Genomic DNA, 15,479 nt, shown 5'->3' with positions numbered 1-15,479 from the left:
TGGTCACCCAAAGGCTGAAGAAGATGTGAAGAAGGATTACTGTCTTAGGGGTAACTACTTTATGGCTGTTGGAAAACCCCAATCCATAAGTTGACTAGCAAAGGGCGATCCTATATTTTGAAGGATCTAAATAATTGGACAGCAAAAGGCTGACATGTTGAGATTAACTCTTAGCCACACTGTCTGTTCCTTTTAAACAAGGGAAAGCTGAGCTGGGAATTCCATGACATCCTGCTGCTTCTGGTGAGTTTTTTATGAATCTTTTCCCACATTAGGGAATTTCATTGTTTAGATTCCACTTTTTCTAGGTTTTTGGATGTCTAATATTTTGACAGCCTGGCTAAATGATCACCAGTACCATTTCCTCTTCTTCCTATGGGAGTAGCTAGACATTTCCTAGTCTCCTTTACAATTCATTGTGGTGATTGACCGATTGCTAGCCATTGGGAGCTAAAGTGATGTATGACTATTTCCAGTCCTGTCTCATAAATCCTCCCAACATGATCCTCTACTCTTTCCCTCTCTTTCCTCAAATACTTAGCATGGGGGAAAGGATTTTAAGTCACTAGGAATACTGGAACCACCAATTAGAAAGGGATTAGGTCCAAGGATGACTGCATGAAGCAGAATCTCTGTTTCAACCCACTGTTGGACCATGACAAGTTCAAGAAATAAATATGTATTGTGTTGGCCACTAAAAATTTGCAGATGTTGGTTATAGTAATTTGTCCATACTGACTAATACACCTATTAAGATACTCTTATGAGTAGGTTTTGAATAATTTAAACAACATTCAGCTAGGTTTAGAAAATTTGCAAGCACTTTAATGATATTATTTATACTCTATTTTCTAGTAATGCCTTTGAACTTTTAATTATGTTAGGGCTAAAGAGCATCAACATGGTCCTGCAGCCACAGCTTGTCCAACACTGGATTCCTATGTTAATTAAAGCAAAGGAAGAAATTTAAAAAAAAAAAGATGGTAAGATTTCTTTCCCTAATTTCTCCTTGGACACTAAGGATTTTTGTAAGTGTTTCTTCTACTTAGTAGGAAAGTAGTACATTCTAGCTCTTTCTGTTTGTAAACTTTAACGTTCTTCTTGGTGGAAATAGAAAAATGCAAAAAAAGTAGCAAATAGAAAAATGTGGCATCTTAGAACCAGAAGAGATCTTAGGAACCATATAGTCCCAGTCTACTTATTTTTACAGTTGAAGAAATTGAGGATGTGAAGATATGGGTGAAAGTAATAGTTGCTGGTAGAGCCAAGAATTTAACTCAATTCTCCTAACTTCTCTCTTAGTGTTATTTTCATTAAAGTTTCTCCCTTCACCCCTATGTCATCTCCCCCCTCCCCGGTATACCTTATGTTCTAGGGCATGGTTAGAAAAGCAGAAGATTAATATTGTGACATGTGTCATTTTCCCTATTCCTCCCAAGACTTCCTAAAGTCATTGTCAGTCCCTCAAGATCAAGTGTAAAAGAAGAGCAAAATGTTTTGGAGTTAGATTGTGGCTTATCAATTAAGAGTATAGATTTTTGGTGAGAAAATGGCTCTCAACAGCCAAATTAAAAGATATTGGCTGCTTGCTTAAACAACTTCAGAATAATGGTTAGTGTCAAAATTAGCACCATTAACAATAATATGTGAACAGTTAAGTGAATCAAGAGAGCTTTGCTTTAATGTACGTGAAAGTGCTTTGAAGAGTGTGAGAATGATCCATAGGGTAACAATTGCAGCAATAATCATAGCAGTATACACAGTGGGTACTCAGTAAATGCTGACTGATGCTTTCCTTTTGCCTTCAGGCTGTACAATACCTAAAATATTTCAGGCAGATGGGGATTGGTTCTCTGTTTAATGTGGATCTCTAAGGAAGGTAATTTCCAGCCTCCTGGTAACCTGTTTAAGCCTTAACTGCTCTCGTTCTCTTCAAGTTTTATTTTAAGTCCCTCAGGAGGCACATTTCCAGAGCTTCTGTCCTGAGAGTCTCTAAGAAACAAAGTCTTCGATTTTGTGTTGTGACTGAGCAACTTTGCCAATCTTTGACTGTGAGAAGGAATTTTAAGCCTTAAGGGAGTCAGGGCAAGACCAGAAGTATGTGGAGAATTGTTTATATCTGAATATATTTTAGCTTCAATTTTTTTTGTTGTTGTTGCTTAAATGGACTGAATGACATTGGAAGTGATTTATTACAAGTCACTTGAAAAAAATACATATGTATATCACGGATCTTCCTGAATAGCAGCTGATCTTTCTTAAAGAGTCAATTCATCATAGAAGAAACATCTCACAAATTTATCCAACAGCTGTATTCCCAATGGATGTATTCTCTCTGAGGTCTGCCATCTGTTCCAATTATTCCTTCATTGTTTTAGTTTTAAAAGGATGACAGGTTTATAACCACTATGAAAAATTCCTGGAGTGTATTTCTTTTCATCTAGGGAGGGGGAAAAACTCTTCAACTTTGGAATTTGTATGTCAGAGAATGCATGAGGTTGGCAAAATATAGACTGAACTGGAATATTCAAACCTCTTTATATCATATTATATAAAATATAGTGATACTCATCACAGGGTCAGCCTCACTCACATGGAGGGAGAGTCATTTTTAAAGTGCTGCATTAATTTAGGAGTGTTTCTGAAAGGACCCCTTGATGTTTCCCCATTCCTCACCAATATTCCAATATTTTAACTTTAGAGTTGTATTTCATTCAGTAGAAGAAATGCCTATTAAAAGTCTCATATTATAGTGTAAATATTCTCAGAAGAAGTGGTACACATTGTTATTTTCTATCATTACTACCAGACTGGAAATTTGGTGGGCAAAGAGGGGAATTAAAAGGTGGTGGAGATGGAGCTGAGGATGGAATGGTAAAAGTACAGTTTTCAACTTTATAATTTAATCTAAAGATGGTTCCATTAAGAAACTATAGTTGCTTTTTCTAAGAAGACACAGAATATATTACAATCAATCATAAGGTCTTGATTTGGAAAAGATTCAGGAAAAGGCACCCAATCCTGGTGTTCTTGTCTGACACATGGTTCATTTAACTAAAATCAGCAGTGATGGGATATTAAAAAATAACATGTCTAGCTTCTTTCTCCAGTCTTAAAAAAAAAAAAAGAAGAAGGGTTGTTGCTTGTGAGCTATTGTGAAGTGGTGGAAGGAGGGTTATAAAAAAAATAAAAAAATAAAATGAGGTGATAAAGCCTGGTTAGGGAGATAGGACATTTTTTCTCAAATCAAAAAGAAGCATAGTAACCTTTTAGTTAGTGTCTAACAGTCCCACTGAGTTCTCTGCAGAGCACACCGACTTAGTTTTAGGAGAGCTTACCACTTGAGAAAAAATGTACACTTCATTTGCAATACTGGCATTGTCATCAGGAAAAATTATTGGAAATAAAGGGGCAAGAAGGTAGTTACAGGTTGCCTAGCCCAATCATTCTGAAGATTTATTTAGAGGACATACATAACAACTTATTTAAAGGAAAAGGAGATCTTACCCAATTGATATAAGTTAATTTCTTTATAGCATATATTTCTAGCATCAGATAGATTACATGGAGTCAAATTGGTTATGTATTCATGTTCAAAGGTGGAGAGAGTTGACCTTCTTTACTTGGTTAATCAAATTAGTATTGATCAAAAGTTGAATATGGGCTACATAATCTTTTTTAAAAAGTAAATTTATTGCCAAATTAAGCCATCAGGAGTATTCACGTAAAATCTGATTTTTTTTCATGAAAAATAGAAGATCTGATAATGTTGGGCTCTAATTCCCACAGCTACTGACCTGAAAGGCAGTTGCCCCCTTTAGATGAGTATGTTGTCTCTGATTCTCCATACTTGCTACCATTCCCTACTGCTTCTTCAAACCAACAAGCTTTATTCAATTATACCTGCTTGGCTTCTGTAAGCATTTGAGTTTGTGATCCCTGTCTAGTGTTGAGGGAACTGGATAATCCCTTTCAACAGGTAAAAATAATAATATACCTTGGGTCCTAAATTATCTGATTTAACTGTAACTATGATTTCTTACTGGACTAACCCAGTGGTCTAAGATGGCTTCCAATTCCTCCCCTTGGGAATGCTTATCAGAAAATTACTGATGACTCACTTGAGAAGAGCAGATTGCTACCATATCAGAACCTTATACAATACAGTTTCTGTAATGAGGGAAATAGAGAGTTTTCTATAGGGAGGTCATTGTCCCTTGAATACAGAATATAGTTCTATATCCCAAACATGCAAGAAGAACTAGCCATGTGGGTCTGTATGCCTACAAGGTAATAATATCCTTAGATTGAGCAGTGATGCAAAATCAAGGACTAGGAATATTTGGAGATTTTATTAATGATTGAATCTGACATATTGCCTGAGCAAATTATAATTTAATCTTAATCTTTTTTCTTCTGACAGATATAGTTTTGCTTTTCTATTTACATAGAACACTAGCTCTTTAACTTTGTCATCTATATGTATAGTTAATTTTGTTGTATTCTAATATAATTTAAGATAGAAAAAACTATACAGGCATATATAGGAACTGAAGAAAATAATGAGAAGAGTGTTAATTAGGAAGATATTCTTTTAACAATATTTGGGGTAAAATAAAATCTATGTACTCAAATGTATATGCAATGGTAGAACTTGAAAGAAACAATGAGTTAAAAGTTTATTAGGTTAAATATCTTGGAATCTTCAATTCAGAGCATGCCTATGATCTGTACTGTCATTTCCCTTATTTATTAGTCCACTGAAGGCATTGTAGACTTTCTCAGAATGTAGAGTAGATATCTCTGAGCCCATTCCTTTCTATACTTTGTAACTGACATTGCCCATCTCAGTCTTTGCTACTGCCTTGCCTCTCTTACCTATAGGTGTTCCCACTCCATAACCTTTGGAGTCAATGAGGCCCCCGATCTGAGTGAGGTTGCAGTTTCTCTGCGTCACATACTCAATGTTGGTGGACTCCATCAGCAAGGCATAGTCAGTGGTGAGCACACGTTGGATGCCCTCATCACTGTTTTTGACCAGGGCAGTCTGCTGCCTGCTACTCATAAAAGCCCACATCTTCTCATAGGTGGATATCTTCGATTTCTGCAGGGAAAGAAAGCACACCCACCAGCAGAGAGTGCTGAGAAAATATGTCCTAAAGCTATTCAAAACTCCTGGGGTTCAAATAACATAGGGAGGATTCTTTCTCTTTAGGTAGGAAACCGGTATTGATGATCCTGGGGCTTCAGTTTGGTAGTTGAAAGGAGCCCAATTCACTATAGGAAAACCTTTGGAGGCACTGAGGCAGCTGTAGAGGAAAAAGAGATCTTACCCAACTGATGTAAGACATTGCCTCAAGATCCTTTGGCTGATTTCAGTAGGGAAGAAAGAAGATTAGTATCAATGACAACATTTGCCTAAGGAACTCTGGCCACTTAAGAACAAGTCCTCAAGACCCACTAGGCCAAGGGGTGACTAGATCACCCTAAGACTCTACTCATTTTTTCCATTGCCTTCAACGACTTAACTTCAGTAGGCATTGTTTTGCTTTTTTCTTGTATGTAAGTTTTAATACCTGATCCAACATTCCTTTGCAGGGGACAGCCTTGGGATAAATCACATACCTTCTCTGCTTTATTTATGAAAGAACTGCCAATTACTTTTATCTTTTCTAGAAAACTTAGAGTGCAAATGCTCTTTTAATATTAAAATTCAGATCAGAAAACTCTTCCTACTATATTTTTATAAGCCTTTTTATATATACATTCAATTTTAAATTGCAATTATATTTTAGATAATGAGGACTGAATTTTCATTTGAAAGTGTTCATGATTTTGTCTTTTCCTTTATTCTTCAGCTTCTTGATTCAGTAATAAGCCATATATATGGTATATATTACATATGCATCTATACCTTCCACTATCTCATTATCTTACTTTCTTTGTTAAAATATACTGCCTAAGTTTTCATATTGCTTAGGTATAAATTTTCTATTCTTTTGAATAGTGATCTGTAAATAGTTTACATTTAATTCTGTAATTTCCATATTGTTCCAATTTTTTTCTGTATTTGTCTTCATTTGCATCAACACTCCCCTCCATTTATTTGGAAGATGGAAGAGATTATAAGAATTACTGATAATTCCAAGCTACTCCAGCTCTTGCATTGTATATGGTACACACGCACACACACACACACACACACACACATATGAGCTTCCTTGGAAGGCACAGAGCTTATCATCTCAGGAGTGCAAGGAAGTTTAAAACATGATTTGGGGCCACAGCAATAAATGGAATACCTGTGGAATAAACTACAGTGTGGTTATTCATGGTCAAGTGTTCCTGAAGGCTCATTCAGTTCCGAACTCTATTTAAGACCTGGGTTAACGCTGTAGGCTTTATGAGTTAAGGGAGGGCAGATAGCTTTATTTTGGATTGTTAGGTATTTGAAGAACCCCTTGAGAAAGGTCTTGTGAGACAAATAGCAATTCAATATACAGTACCTTATAGATACTGGTATTTTATGGAAACCATTTTGTCATGATTAGGCCCCTGTGAATTACTCCTCATCCCCACAGATATCTGAAAGTTGAGGTTCATGTCTCCATTGAAAAGGTATGTTTTTGAGGTAGGGTTCAATGCCTCATTTGTTGGGTAATTTTAGCCTGGAAGAGTCTGTTAATGTTAAATTTATAATAAAGAGCTACTTGTACAAGTGCACGGAGGTCAGTCTGTCTTTTGGCAGTAAATGCACTGCTGGGAAAATTATTCTTCTACCAGGAAACTACCTTAAGGGAAAATAATTTTCTTAGAATTATGAAATTTTATGGTTGATGGAAACTTTAGAAATTGGCTCATTCATGCTGTTTACACAGAGGGGGAAATTTTGGTACAGAAGATTTGGAGAGTTCATGAAAATCACAAAACTCGTTAGTATCAGAGTTAATACTGGGCCTCTGGACCCCTGACATCTAATTCAATGTTCTTTCCACTGTACTATGCTGATTTTGGGTGGTGCTACCAAGTGGGATTAGTATGCACTCATACCAGACGTGGCTCACCATGTTGGCACTTGACAGCCCTCAAAGTGGTCTACATTCTTGGAACCGTATCCATTAATCATGTTCTTTTTCTTTTTAATTTTTTTTATTATTTTATTTTTGGCTGTGTTGGGCCTTTGTTGCTGCGCATGGGCTTTCTCTAGTTGTGGCGAGTGGGGGTTACTCTTCATTGTAGTGCACGGGCTTCTCATTGCAGTGGCTTCTCTTGTTGTGGAGCACAGGCTCTAGGCACGTGGGCTTCAGTAGCTGCAGCACCTGGGCTCTGTAGTTGTGGCATGTGGGCCCTAGAGCATGAGGGCTTCAGTAGTTGTGGCTCACAGGGTCTAGAGCACAGGCTCAGTAGTTGTGGCACACGGGCTTAGTTGCTCTGCAGCATGTGGGGTCTTCCAGGGCCAGGGATTAAACCCATGTCCCCTGCATTGGCAGGCGGATTCTTAACCATTGGACCACCAGGAAAGTCCCTCATTAATCATGTTCTTGGTGCCACCACAATATCCAAGAGCTACAGAACTTCTAAAGTCTTACTCTCAATTTCTTTTATCTCATCACAGCTTAGTAACACAATGTTCCCTGAGTCAACACGTTTGTGTTGACCACCACACATTAACTAGCACTGCTCTGTGGAGCTGAAGGTCATGGATTTAATTCAACCACACTTACTTCTTCCTTTTTGGAGTAGAAGGTTGTTCTTGGCTTGAACTGCCTGAGGTACTGGAAGAGAAATCTAGCAGGCATGGAATTTGAACCATTGAACAGCAGAACTTTTTCTAAGAAAATGATCACTTGGGGGACTTGCTCAAGTTGAAGGCATAGGGAACATTCTAAATTTCTTTGACACCCTCCTATTATTTTTGCTCCAGTCTAATAATGGTAAACATAATGGGACAGAGAATAGCACCCTTCTGCTTTTATTTAAAGTTCTCTTTCATCATTTAGAAAGTTTGCTGTTGTGGGGATCCATTGTATTCTACATTTGAAATTATAGACTGTTTGACAAGCTGGGGAGCTTAGATAAATAGGAAGACCCAGAATGTGGCTAAGGAATAACCTTTTTAACAGTTAAAAATATCTGTTGATGGCTCAAGCACCTTAGGATATGGTGAGTTTTCTACTACTGGAAAGGTACAAGAAGAATTTCATGGATGGATGAGTTTCACTTAAGGATCCTTCAACCCACAGGTTCTACTCACTAGACCAACCTTTTCATATTACTTATGCAGGTCCTGACTTCAAGGACAGTTAAGTGCCACCCAGGGGTTATATTGGTTAGTGAAAGAACCAATACAGAGTCATGGCCTCTTTCCTCCTTATTCTTGAGTTCCATCCACTGTCAAACCATGTTCTGTAATGTTTATTTTTTGTTTGGTCAAAAAGTACTATTCTAAGAGTAGTTAAATTAGATTTATTTCTTTTTAATAGACTATTTTTAAGACAGATTTTAATAATTCTTAAAAATAGAAGCATACTTCATGGGACATTATCATAAATATTAAAAGACTTAGCAAACCATCTGAATGACAGTGTGGATGTTTCTGCACTTGTAAATCTTCTATAGTCTCAGCCTGCTAAATTGCTCTAAATGATATATATTTAAAAAGAAGAAACAGTGATTGCAACTTATTTCACTGAATATGTCAAACGTGAATTAGAATATTTGTAAAGTACTCTGAGCTTCTTATCAAAAGTCACAAAAACTGAAAAGTCCTCATTTATTAAATCTGAAATCATCCAGGTTTTTTTTTTAATCCTAGAGGGGAGTCAAGGTTAAATGCATTTACTTTGTCTGGTTAAACCTGATTATGTGGCTATTCTGATGCTGATGAAATGTTGGCAAAGAATAAGCATTCTTTTCATCTAAAATCTGTTATAAGGGAGTATTACTGTATCACCATCTGATGACTGTTGTTTATTTCTCTTTTTTCTCCCATAATGCATGCAAGCTAAACACTCAATGGGAAATAATTTACAACGGGTCTCTGTGCAGTTAAAAACTATTTATTGAAAATAGTAATAATAACCAGCATGTGCAGTGTTTACTGTGTGCCCAAAACTATTCTAAGCACTTTGCATGTATTAATCTATTTAATCTTCACAGTGTTCATATGAGAAAGATACCATTATTATTTCTCCTTTACAGATGAAGAAACAGAATGCCACATAAAGAAATGATGAAGCCAGGATTTGATCCCAGCAATCTGGCTCCAGGGTTTATGTTCTTAACTAATAGGGAATCAACTGTTTGTTTTAATACACAGAACATCAAACTTATGACTCGGCTAATGTTTTAACATCACTGACACATTTTCTTAAGAAATAATTTCAGTAAATAGCTGTGGCATCTTTTCTATTATAACTAGAGCTGCTGAAAATCTTGTAGTCATGACACAATGCATGGAAACAATTTATATGAATTTAGACAGCTTATATTTGTTTAGACAAAAAAATTAGACAGTGTTTTAGGAAGTGCAACAGTTGGAACCTGGAAGGAAATGTAGATATTGTTTATATTTTTCCTTATTTTGTATTTCATATAGTTCCATTGTTTTCAGTTTCAGGGTTTCTGCTATAACAGGAAAAGTATGTGTAAATTCTGGAGTGTAATACAATCTTAAGACTGATAGAACCTGCATTTTATACACATATCCCTCTAATATTTCATTTTTACTGAAATAAACATTATTTAACACATTATTTCTTCAACCAGGTTATAGAGCTTCTACAGTAAAGATGTATAATCCTATTATTCAGTAGAATGAACAACTGTGCAATTCTACTTCAGACCAACATGCTTAAAGATTTTATATATATACCTGTTTATATGTTTATTTTTACATATATCCATACCCCACACATATACACTGAAGATAGATTATTGATATTTGATTTTTGTTATCTTGTCAAAAATGATCATATAAATATGATAAATATATGCTTATTCAACAAATAAAACATCAAATATAATTACATTTTAAAATCTGATCTCCAATTTACTTTTACTTTACATAAATGCCGATTTAAAAAAAAAACACAACACCTTAAAAATCAGTCAAAGACATGGAAATCAGCCATGTAGAAATACAAACTTATAAAGCAGATATATCAGAGGTGAATAGTTGCCTTAAAAGCAACCATTTCCTCTAACACAAGATCAGATCTCTCATTTCATGAAATAATAAATTCTCATGGACATTTAGGTTGTTTCCATGTCCTGGCTATTGTGAATAGTATCCATTAGAATTTATTATTTCATGAAATAATAGATCTGATCTTGTGTTAGAGGAAATGGTTGCTTTTAAGGCAACTATTCACCTCTGATATATCTGCTTTACAAGTTTGGATTTCTACATGCCAGGACATGGAAATAACCTAAGTGTCCATTGACAGATGAATGGATAAAGATGTGGCACACATATACAATGAAATATTACTCAGCCATAAAAATAAATGAAATTGAGTTATCTGTAGTGAGGTGGATGGACCTAGAGTCTGTCATACAGAGTCAAGTAATTCAGAAAGAGAAAAACAAATACTGTATGCTAACACATATATATGGAACCTAAAAAAAAAAAAGGCTCTGAAGAACCTAAGCGCAGGACAGGAACAAAGACACAGACATAGAGAATGGACTTGAGGACTTGGAGAAAGGGGAGGGTAAGCTGGGACGAAGTGAGAGAGTGACATTGACATATATACACTACCAAATGTAAAATAGCTAGTGGGAAGCAGCCACATAGCATAGGGAGATCAGCTCTGTGCTTTGTGACCACCTAGAGGGGTGGAATAAGGAGGTTGGGAGGGAGATGAAAGAGGGAGGGGATATGGGGATATATATATATGTATAAATGATTCACTTTGTTACACAGCAGAAACTAACACACCATTGTAAAGCAATTATACTCCAATAAAGATGTTAAAAAAATTCTCATGGATTTAAAAAAATATGATTTAATTTTTAAAAATCACTTTGAAGGAAGACTCTCAGATGAAAGCATTTATACTATAGTGAGGGGCCTGGGTCTTTCAAATGTAGATAATATGATCATTGCAGTTGATTTTGCTTTTATCTTGAATTGATAGAAAGTTATGACATTTGCAGAATTTCCTAGGCTATAAATTCATGTGTTCCCTTTTAAAAAAATTCCCTCAGTGGGATTTAAACACCTTTGCTAAAACATTTTTCATGTTTTTATCCTGTCTAAAGATTGGTCTATTACAGGCAATATAACAGGCTTTGAAAAAGGTTAACTTTAATTGACCTCATGGATTTCTCCCTAAACAAATACATTTTTAAACTATAGGGACTTAACATTTTGGACACTGAATGTAAAATTAGCTAGATCTTTCAAACATCAGCTAATAGCTCTTATGTGAAGCGTGCCTTCCTATACAGAGAAGTTTGTGAAATGTCTTTCATTTTGTGCTTCACTATATGACTATTTTTGTCTGAAACTTGTCTCCCCATAATGGCTCATTGCTTCACATCCACTGGTGCAGTGCTCAGTAACTTTCCTGAAATGTCTTTTGGGTTAATGATAGCACCTAACCACTCTCTGGAAGGAGGTTATAAAGGTTAGAGAGTCCATTCCCACAGCTGGTCCAAAGTCCCCAGACCATGAAAGCCAGTAATGACAAGTCTGTTACGATTTTTTTAAACCTATTTTATTCAAGTCATTTTAGACTGAATCATGATCTAATCTGTGTAATCCTCTGACTTGGATCTGAGAGGATAGTGATTTTTTACAGGGCAAGCTTCTACTGAGAAGCATTTCTTACATGAGTATTTTCTACCATTCTGGCTCACAGGGACTTCTGATGTTCACACCACTTCCTGTCTGCACAAGGCATGCTACTTAACCACATGTTGCATTGTATTTAACAGGTCTGTGTGCATCTTGTTTCTTTATTGCTATTCAGGTCTTCAAGCCTTGAAAAAGTTTATATCTCCCCCTTCCTATCTCTTACAGTGACAACCTCAAAAACTGGTCAAATTGGAGATCCTGGAAAAAATATAAATTAAGCTGAATTGAGTTGAACTGCCTTATTCTGCTTCTCAGCTGAATTCTGAGGGCAGCCTCACCATCTGTTGCTTATCTACCATCTGGAAGTGGTTCTTCTGCTAATTCCTATATGTGCTCAGCAAAGCTTCCAAGGACTGAGGTCTTTGTCTGAGTTGGCCTCTGAAAGTCTCTGAGATTTTGGGCACTGGCACTCTCTCTGGACTTTTCTGTCCAGTAGCAGAAGACACACCTCCCAGGATCAGTAAGGAAGCTGAACAAAGACCAAACTAGAGTTTTTTTTTTCTTAATTCAGAAAGTTGAAAAAAGTAGGACTAATAGCTAAGAGTAAGGGTTGGATGTTAATGGTGATGATGTTTTTGGTGAGAATTATAATAATATTTAACATTTTTCCCTTTTTTATTTAACATTTTTATTGTTGCAATTTGCCATATAGTATTATAAACACACTACCTCTATTAAGTTATTTATTTCTTAAAATAATATTTTGAGCTAGATATTATCCTCAGTTTACAGACAGGAGAATTGAGGTACAAAGGGTTTAAATAACTTACCAAGGTCTACATAGCTAATAAGCAGTAATGTCAGAATTTGAACCCAGGTTCTAGAACAAAACTTTACTGTAAGTTTTAATTTATATCACAGCATTTTATTATAGTCATAACTCCTGAGAAGACTGGCTGGTATCCCTAATCTCTGAACAATGAACAAAAACCATTATTTCACTTGGATGATGGTTTGCAAGAGACATTGAGAAATCTCTTTTTTCAGGCCTCAAATGGTTCTTAAGCTTTTACATGATAATCCTTTCTTCAGCTGGGAAAAAAAAAATGAGTTGATAAACTATCACTGTGAGATCAAAGTTTGGGCTATTCCATTTATCCATAAGTGTAATTAATAGAATTACAAAGAGAAAAAACAATTTTTGCACATGTCCTACTTTTTATGAGACGTGGAGAAAATCAGTGCTTTAGTGCTCCATATTAAAAGCAAAAGTTGTAGTTGGATGCCGTTGCTGTCAATGTTCTTGGGTATAAAAGAGGAAATGGCCTTAGGAAATCTGTCCCCAAGTTGTGTCCACAGAACTTGACTGTGACCTGACTATTCTTTGTATCTCTTAAGATGCTGAGGGTGGTCTCAGACAGTGCGGAGGGCAGGAAAAGCCTTTATCATTTAAGATTTTGAAACAATTGAAAGGACCAAGCAATTCAGCAGCAGAGAGATGAAAAACCAATATAATTAATATCATATTATTAATTAGTATTATCCTGAGTAGAAAATCAAAGGGAGTTTGTTAAAAATTCTCTTAAATGAAGTCTCTTGAAGTTCTGAATTATTGGTATACTGATTTATAAAAATATTCTATTTAAAATTGTTAGCCAAGGACAAATAAATGGTCCCCTGATATTTGGAGGATCTCCTAAAATATCTTCAACAGTCCTTGGACAGTTGATGAAACACTCTGCCTCTCTTTAACTTTGACCCAGTAATTGGTCTACTGGTGAATGACACCCTTTCACCAAATAGACGTTATCATCCATAGGGTGCAGATGACCTTGAGGAAGTGTAATGTTTAATAAGCATCATTGACTAAGTGCCCTTGGCCACAAAACTTAAAATTGTTCTTTTCTTCATGGGCATCAGCCAGGATCTTGAGGTGTCCATCTGTAAAACTTTGTGAATGTATGTGTAATTGAATTTACGATTTAATCTCAGTTCTTTGCGTAAATACAGTCCCTGGTGATCACTGTGTTGTTCTACATACAAATGACTCAATGAAGGAAAACTGTTTCAGCTTCCCTTGTCTCAGACATGTAGTACCTTGACCCAGCAGTTGCTTAATAAATATCAGTTTATTCCCTCAGCCTTGCCTAAATTCAGATGATGGATAGTGAAACCTCAACTGAGCTATTTAAAAAACAACAACAACAACTTTTTTTATGTTGAAAATCAAATATCCAAATCTGAAATCTAAGGTCTTGTTCTCTGCAAGAATGACGAAGTCTAGAAAAAAAAAGTCAATGGCTTTGGATGGAAATTTTAGTGAGCAACGTCTGGTCACACTTTTCTAGCAGAGCTTTCACTAAAAACATCCCTCAATTGTGACCAAGAGACCACATATGAGGGGTTAGTGTATTTTGTTTGTTTATGGATTTTGGTAACTTCCATAGTCCTTTCCTCCTTGCGAATGCCTATTCTTCAGCTGTAAAACAACTTAGAGTCATCTTGAAAGCAAAGAGGTTCACCATTTGGATGTGCCAAAGGGATATTTTTGGGGTACTGGGGGGACAAAAGCACTTTAGTTACACTGTGTGATGGAAAAGTGCTTCTTATTAGAAGTTCCCTTGTGACTGAATGCAGCTGGGACCCATGTGAGCAAGGCTTATGCCCCAATAGTAGATCAGAATGTGCTAGGTTAGACCAGGCAAAGGCAGCTTTCCTTATTGATTCAACAGCATAAGAGAGGATACTGTCTTTGATTAAGAGAGAAAGGGAGGGAGGGAAGCCTCAATGGCAGTGATACATTAATGTAGAGCCAGGTCAAAACTGAGTCCTTGTGATCTTAACTGCTGTCACTCAGTGACAGCGTAGAACTACCCTGAGAGGTAAAAGGCTGGAACATTTCTTTCCCTTGCAGAATAATCCAGCTTAAAAATGCTGAGTGTGTATCCCTCTGAAGCTTTCTGACAGCTTGCCTCCCTCAAGGGGAAAATTAAATCGGATTTAGTCCTTGTTCTCTTTTTGCAAATAAATTCCTTCTTGTTGCTAGGCTACAAGATAACTTTTAAATCAAGGAACATAGGACAGTGTCTCTTCCTCTGTGGATCTCTATGTATCGTTCCTGCTATGGTCTGAATGTGTCCCCCCAGATTCATATGTTGAAATCCTGATCCTCAAAAATGATGGTATGAAGAGATGAAGCATTGGGGAGGTGTTTAAGTCATGAGAATGGAGCCCTTATGAATGGGATTAGTGCCCTTATAAAAGAAGGTCCTGTGAGACCCATGCCCCTTCCACCATGTGAGGACACAGCATAAAATCTGCGACCTAGAAGAGAGCCCTCATTCAACCATGATCTTGACTTCCAGCCTCCAGAGCTGTGAGAAATAAATTTCTGTTATTTATAAAGTACCCAGTCTGTGGTGTTTCGTTATAGCAGCCTGAACAAAGATACCTCTTCACCTCCCTTCTTTCCTCCTTCTCTCTTTTTCTCCTCTGATAGAATCCATCTCTCTTAGATTTCAGTAGTGTATTTGTTCATTTATTAAAAACATGTTTTCTGAGTGCCTACTATCTCTACTATGTACCTACTATGTGCCAGGTACTGTTTTAGGTTCTGAGGATATAATGACAAACAAAAGAGACCAATTGTCTACCCTCAAGGAGGGTAGAACTTCTA

General features: G+C 36.4%; 1 protein-coding gene across 12 annotated transcripts in view; it reads right to left on the bottom strand.

Annotated features, from left to right (window-relative positions):
• GRIK1 (glutamate ionotropic receptor kainate type subunit 1) overlaps window positions 1-15,479 on the bottom strand; it is a gene marked incomplete at both ends in the record, with an annotated part of 430,476 nt that overhangs the window by 17,869 nt on the left and 397,128 nt on the right. For all 12 annotated transcript variants that reach the window (XM_082839549.1, XM_082839554.1, XM_082839553.1 and 9 more), the window contains one exon: window positions 4,879-5,104. In XM_082839549.1, the coding sequence (XP_082695675.1) occupies window positions 4,879-5,104 (226 nt within the window). The remainder of the gene's footprint in view (window positions 1-4,878; window positions 5,105-15,479) is intronic.

This window comes from Leucopleurus acutus (genome assembly GCF_964270905.1).
Source record: "Leucopleurus acutus genome assembly, chromosome: 5".
NCBI lineage: Eukaryota > Metazoa > Chordata > Mammalia > Artiodactyla > Delphinidae > Leucopleurus > Leucopleurus acutus.
The sequence above is the reverse complement of the archived record's forward strand: the minus strand, read 5'-3'. Positions and strand labels throughout refer to the sequence as shown.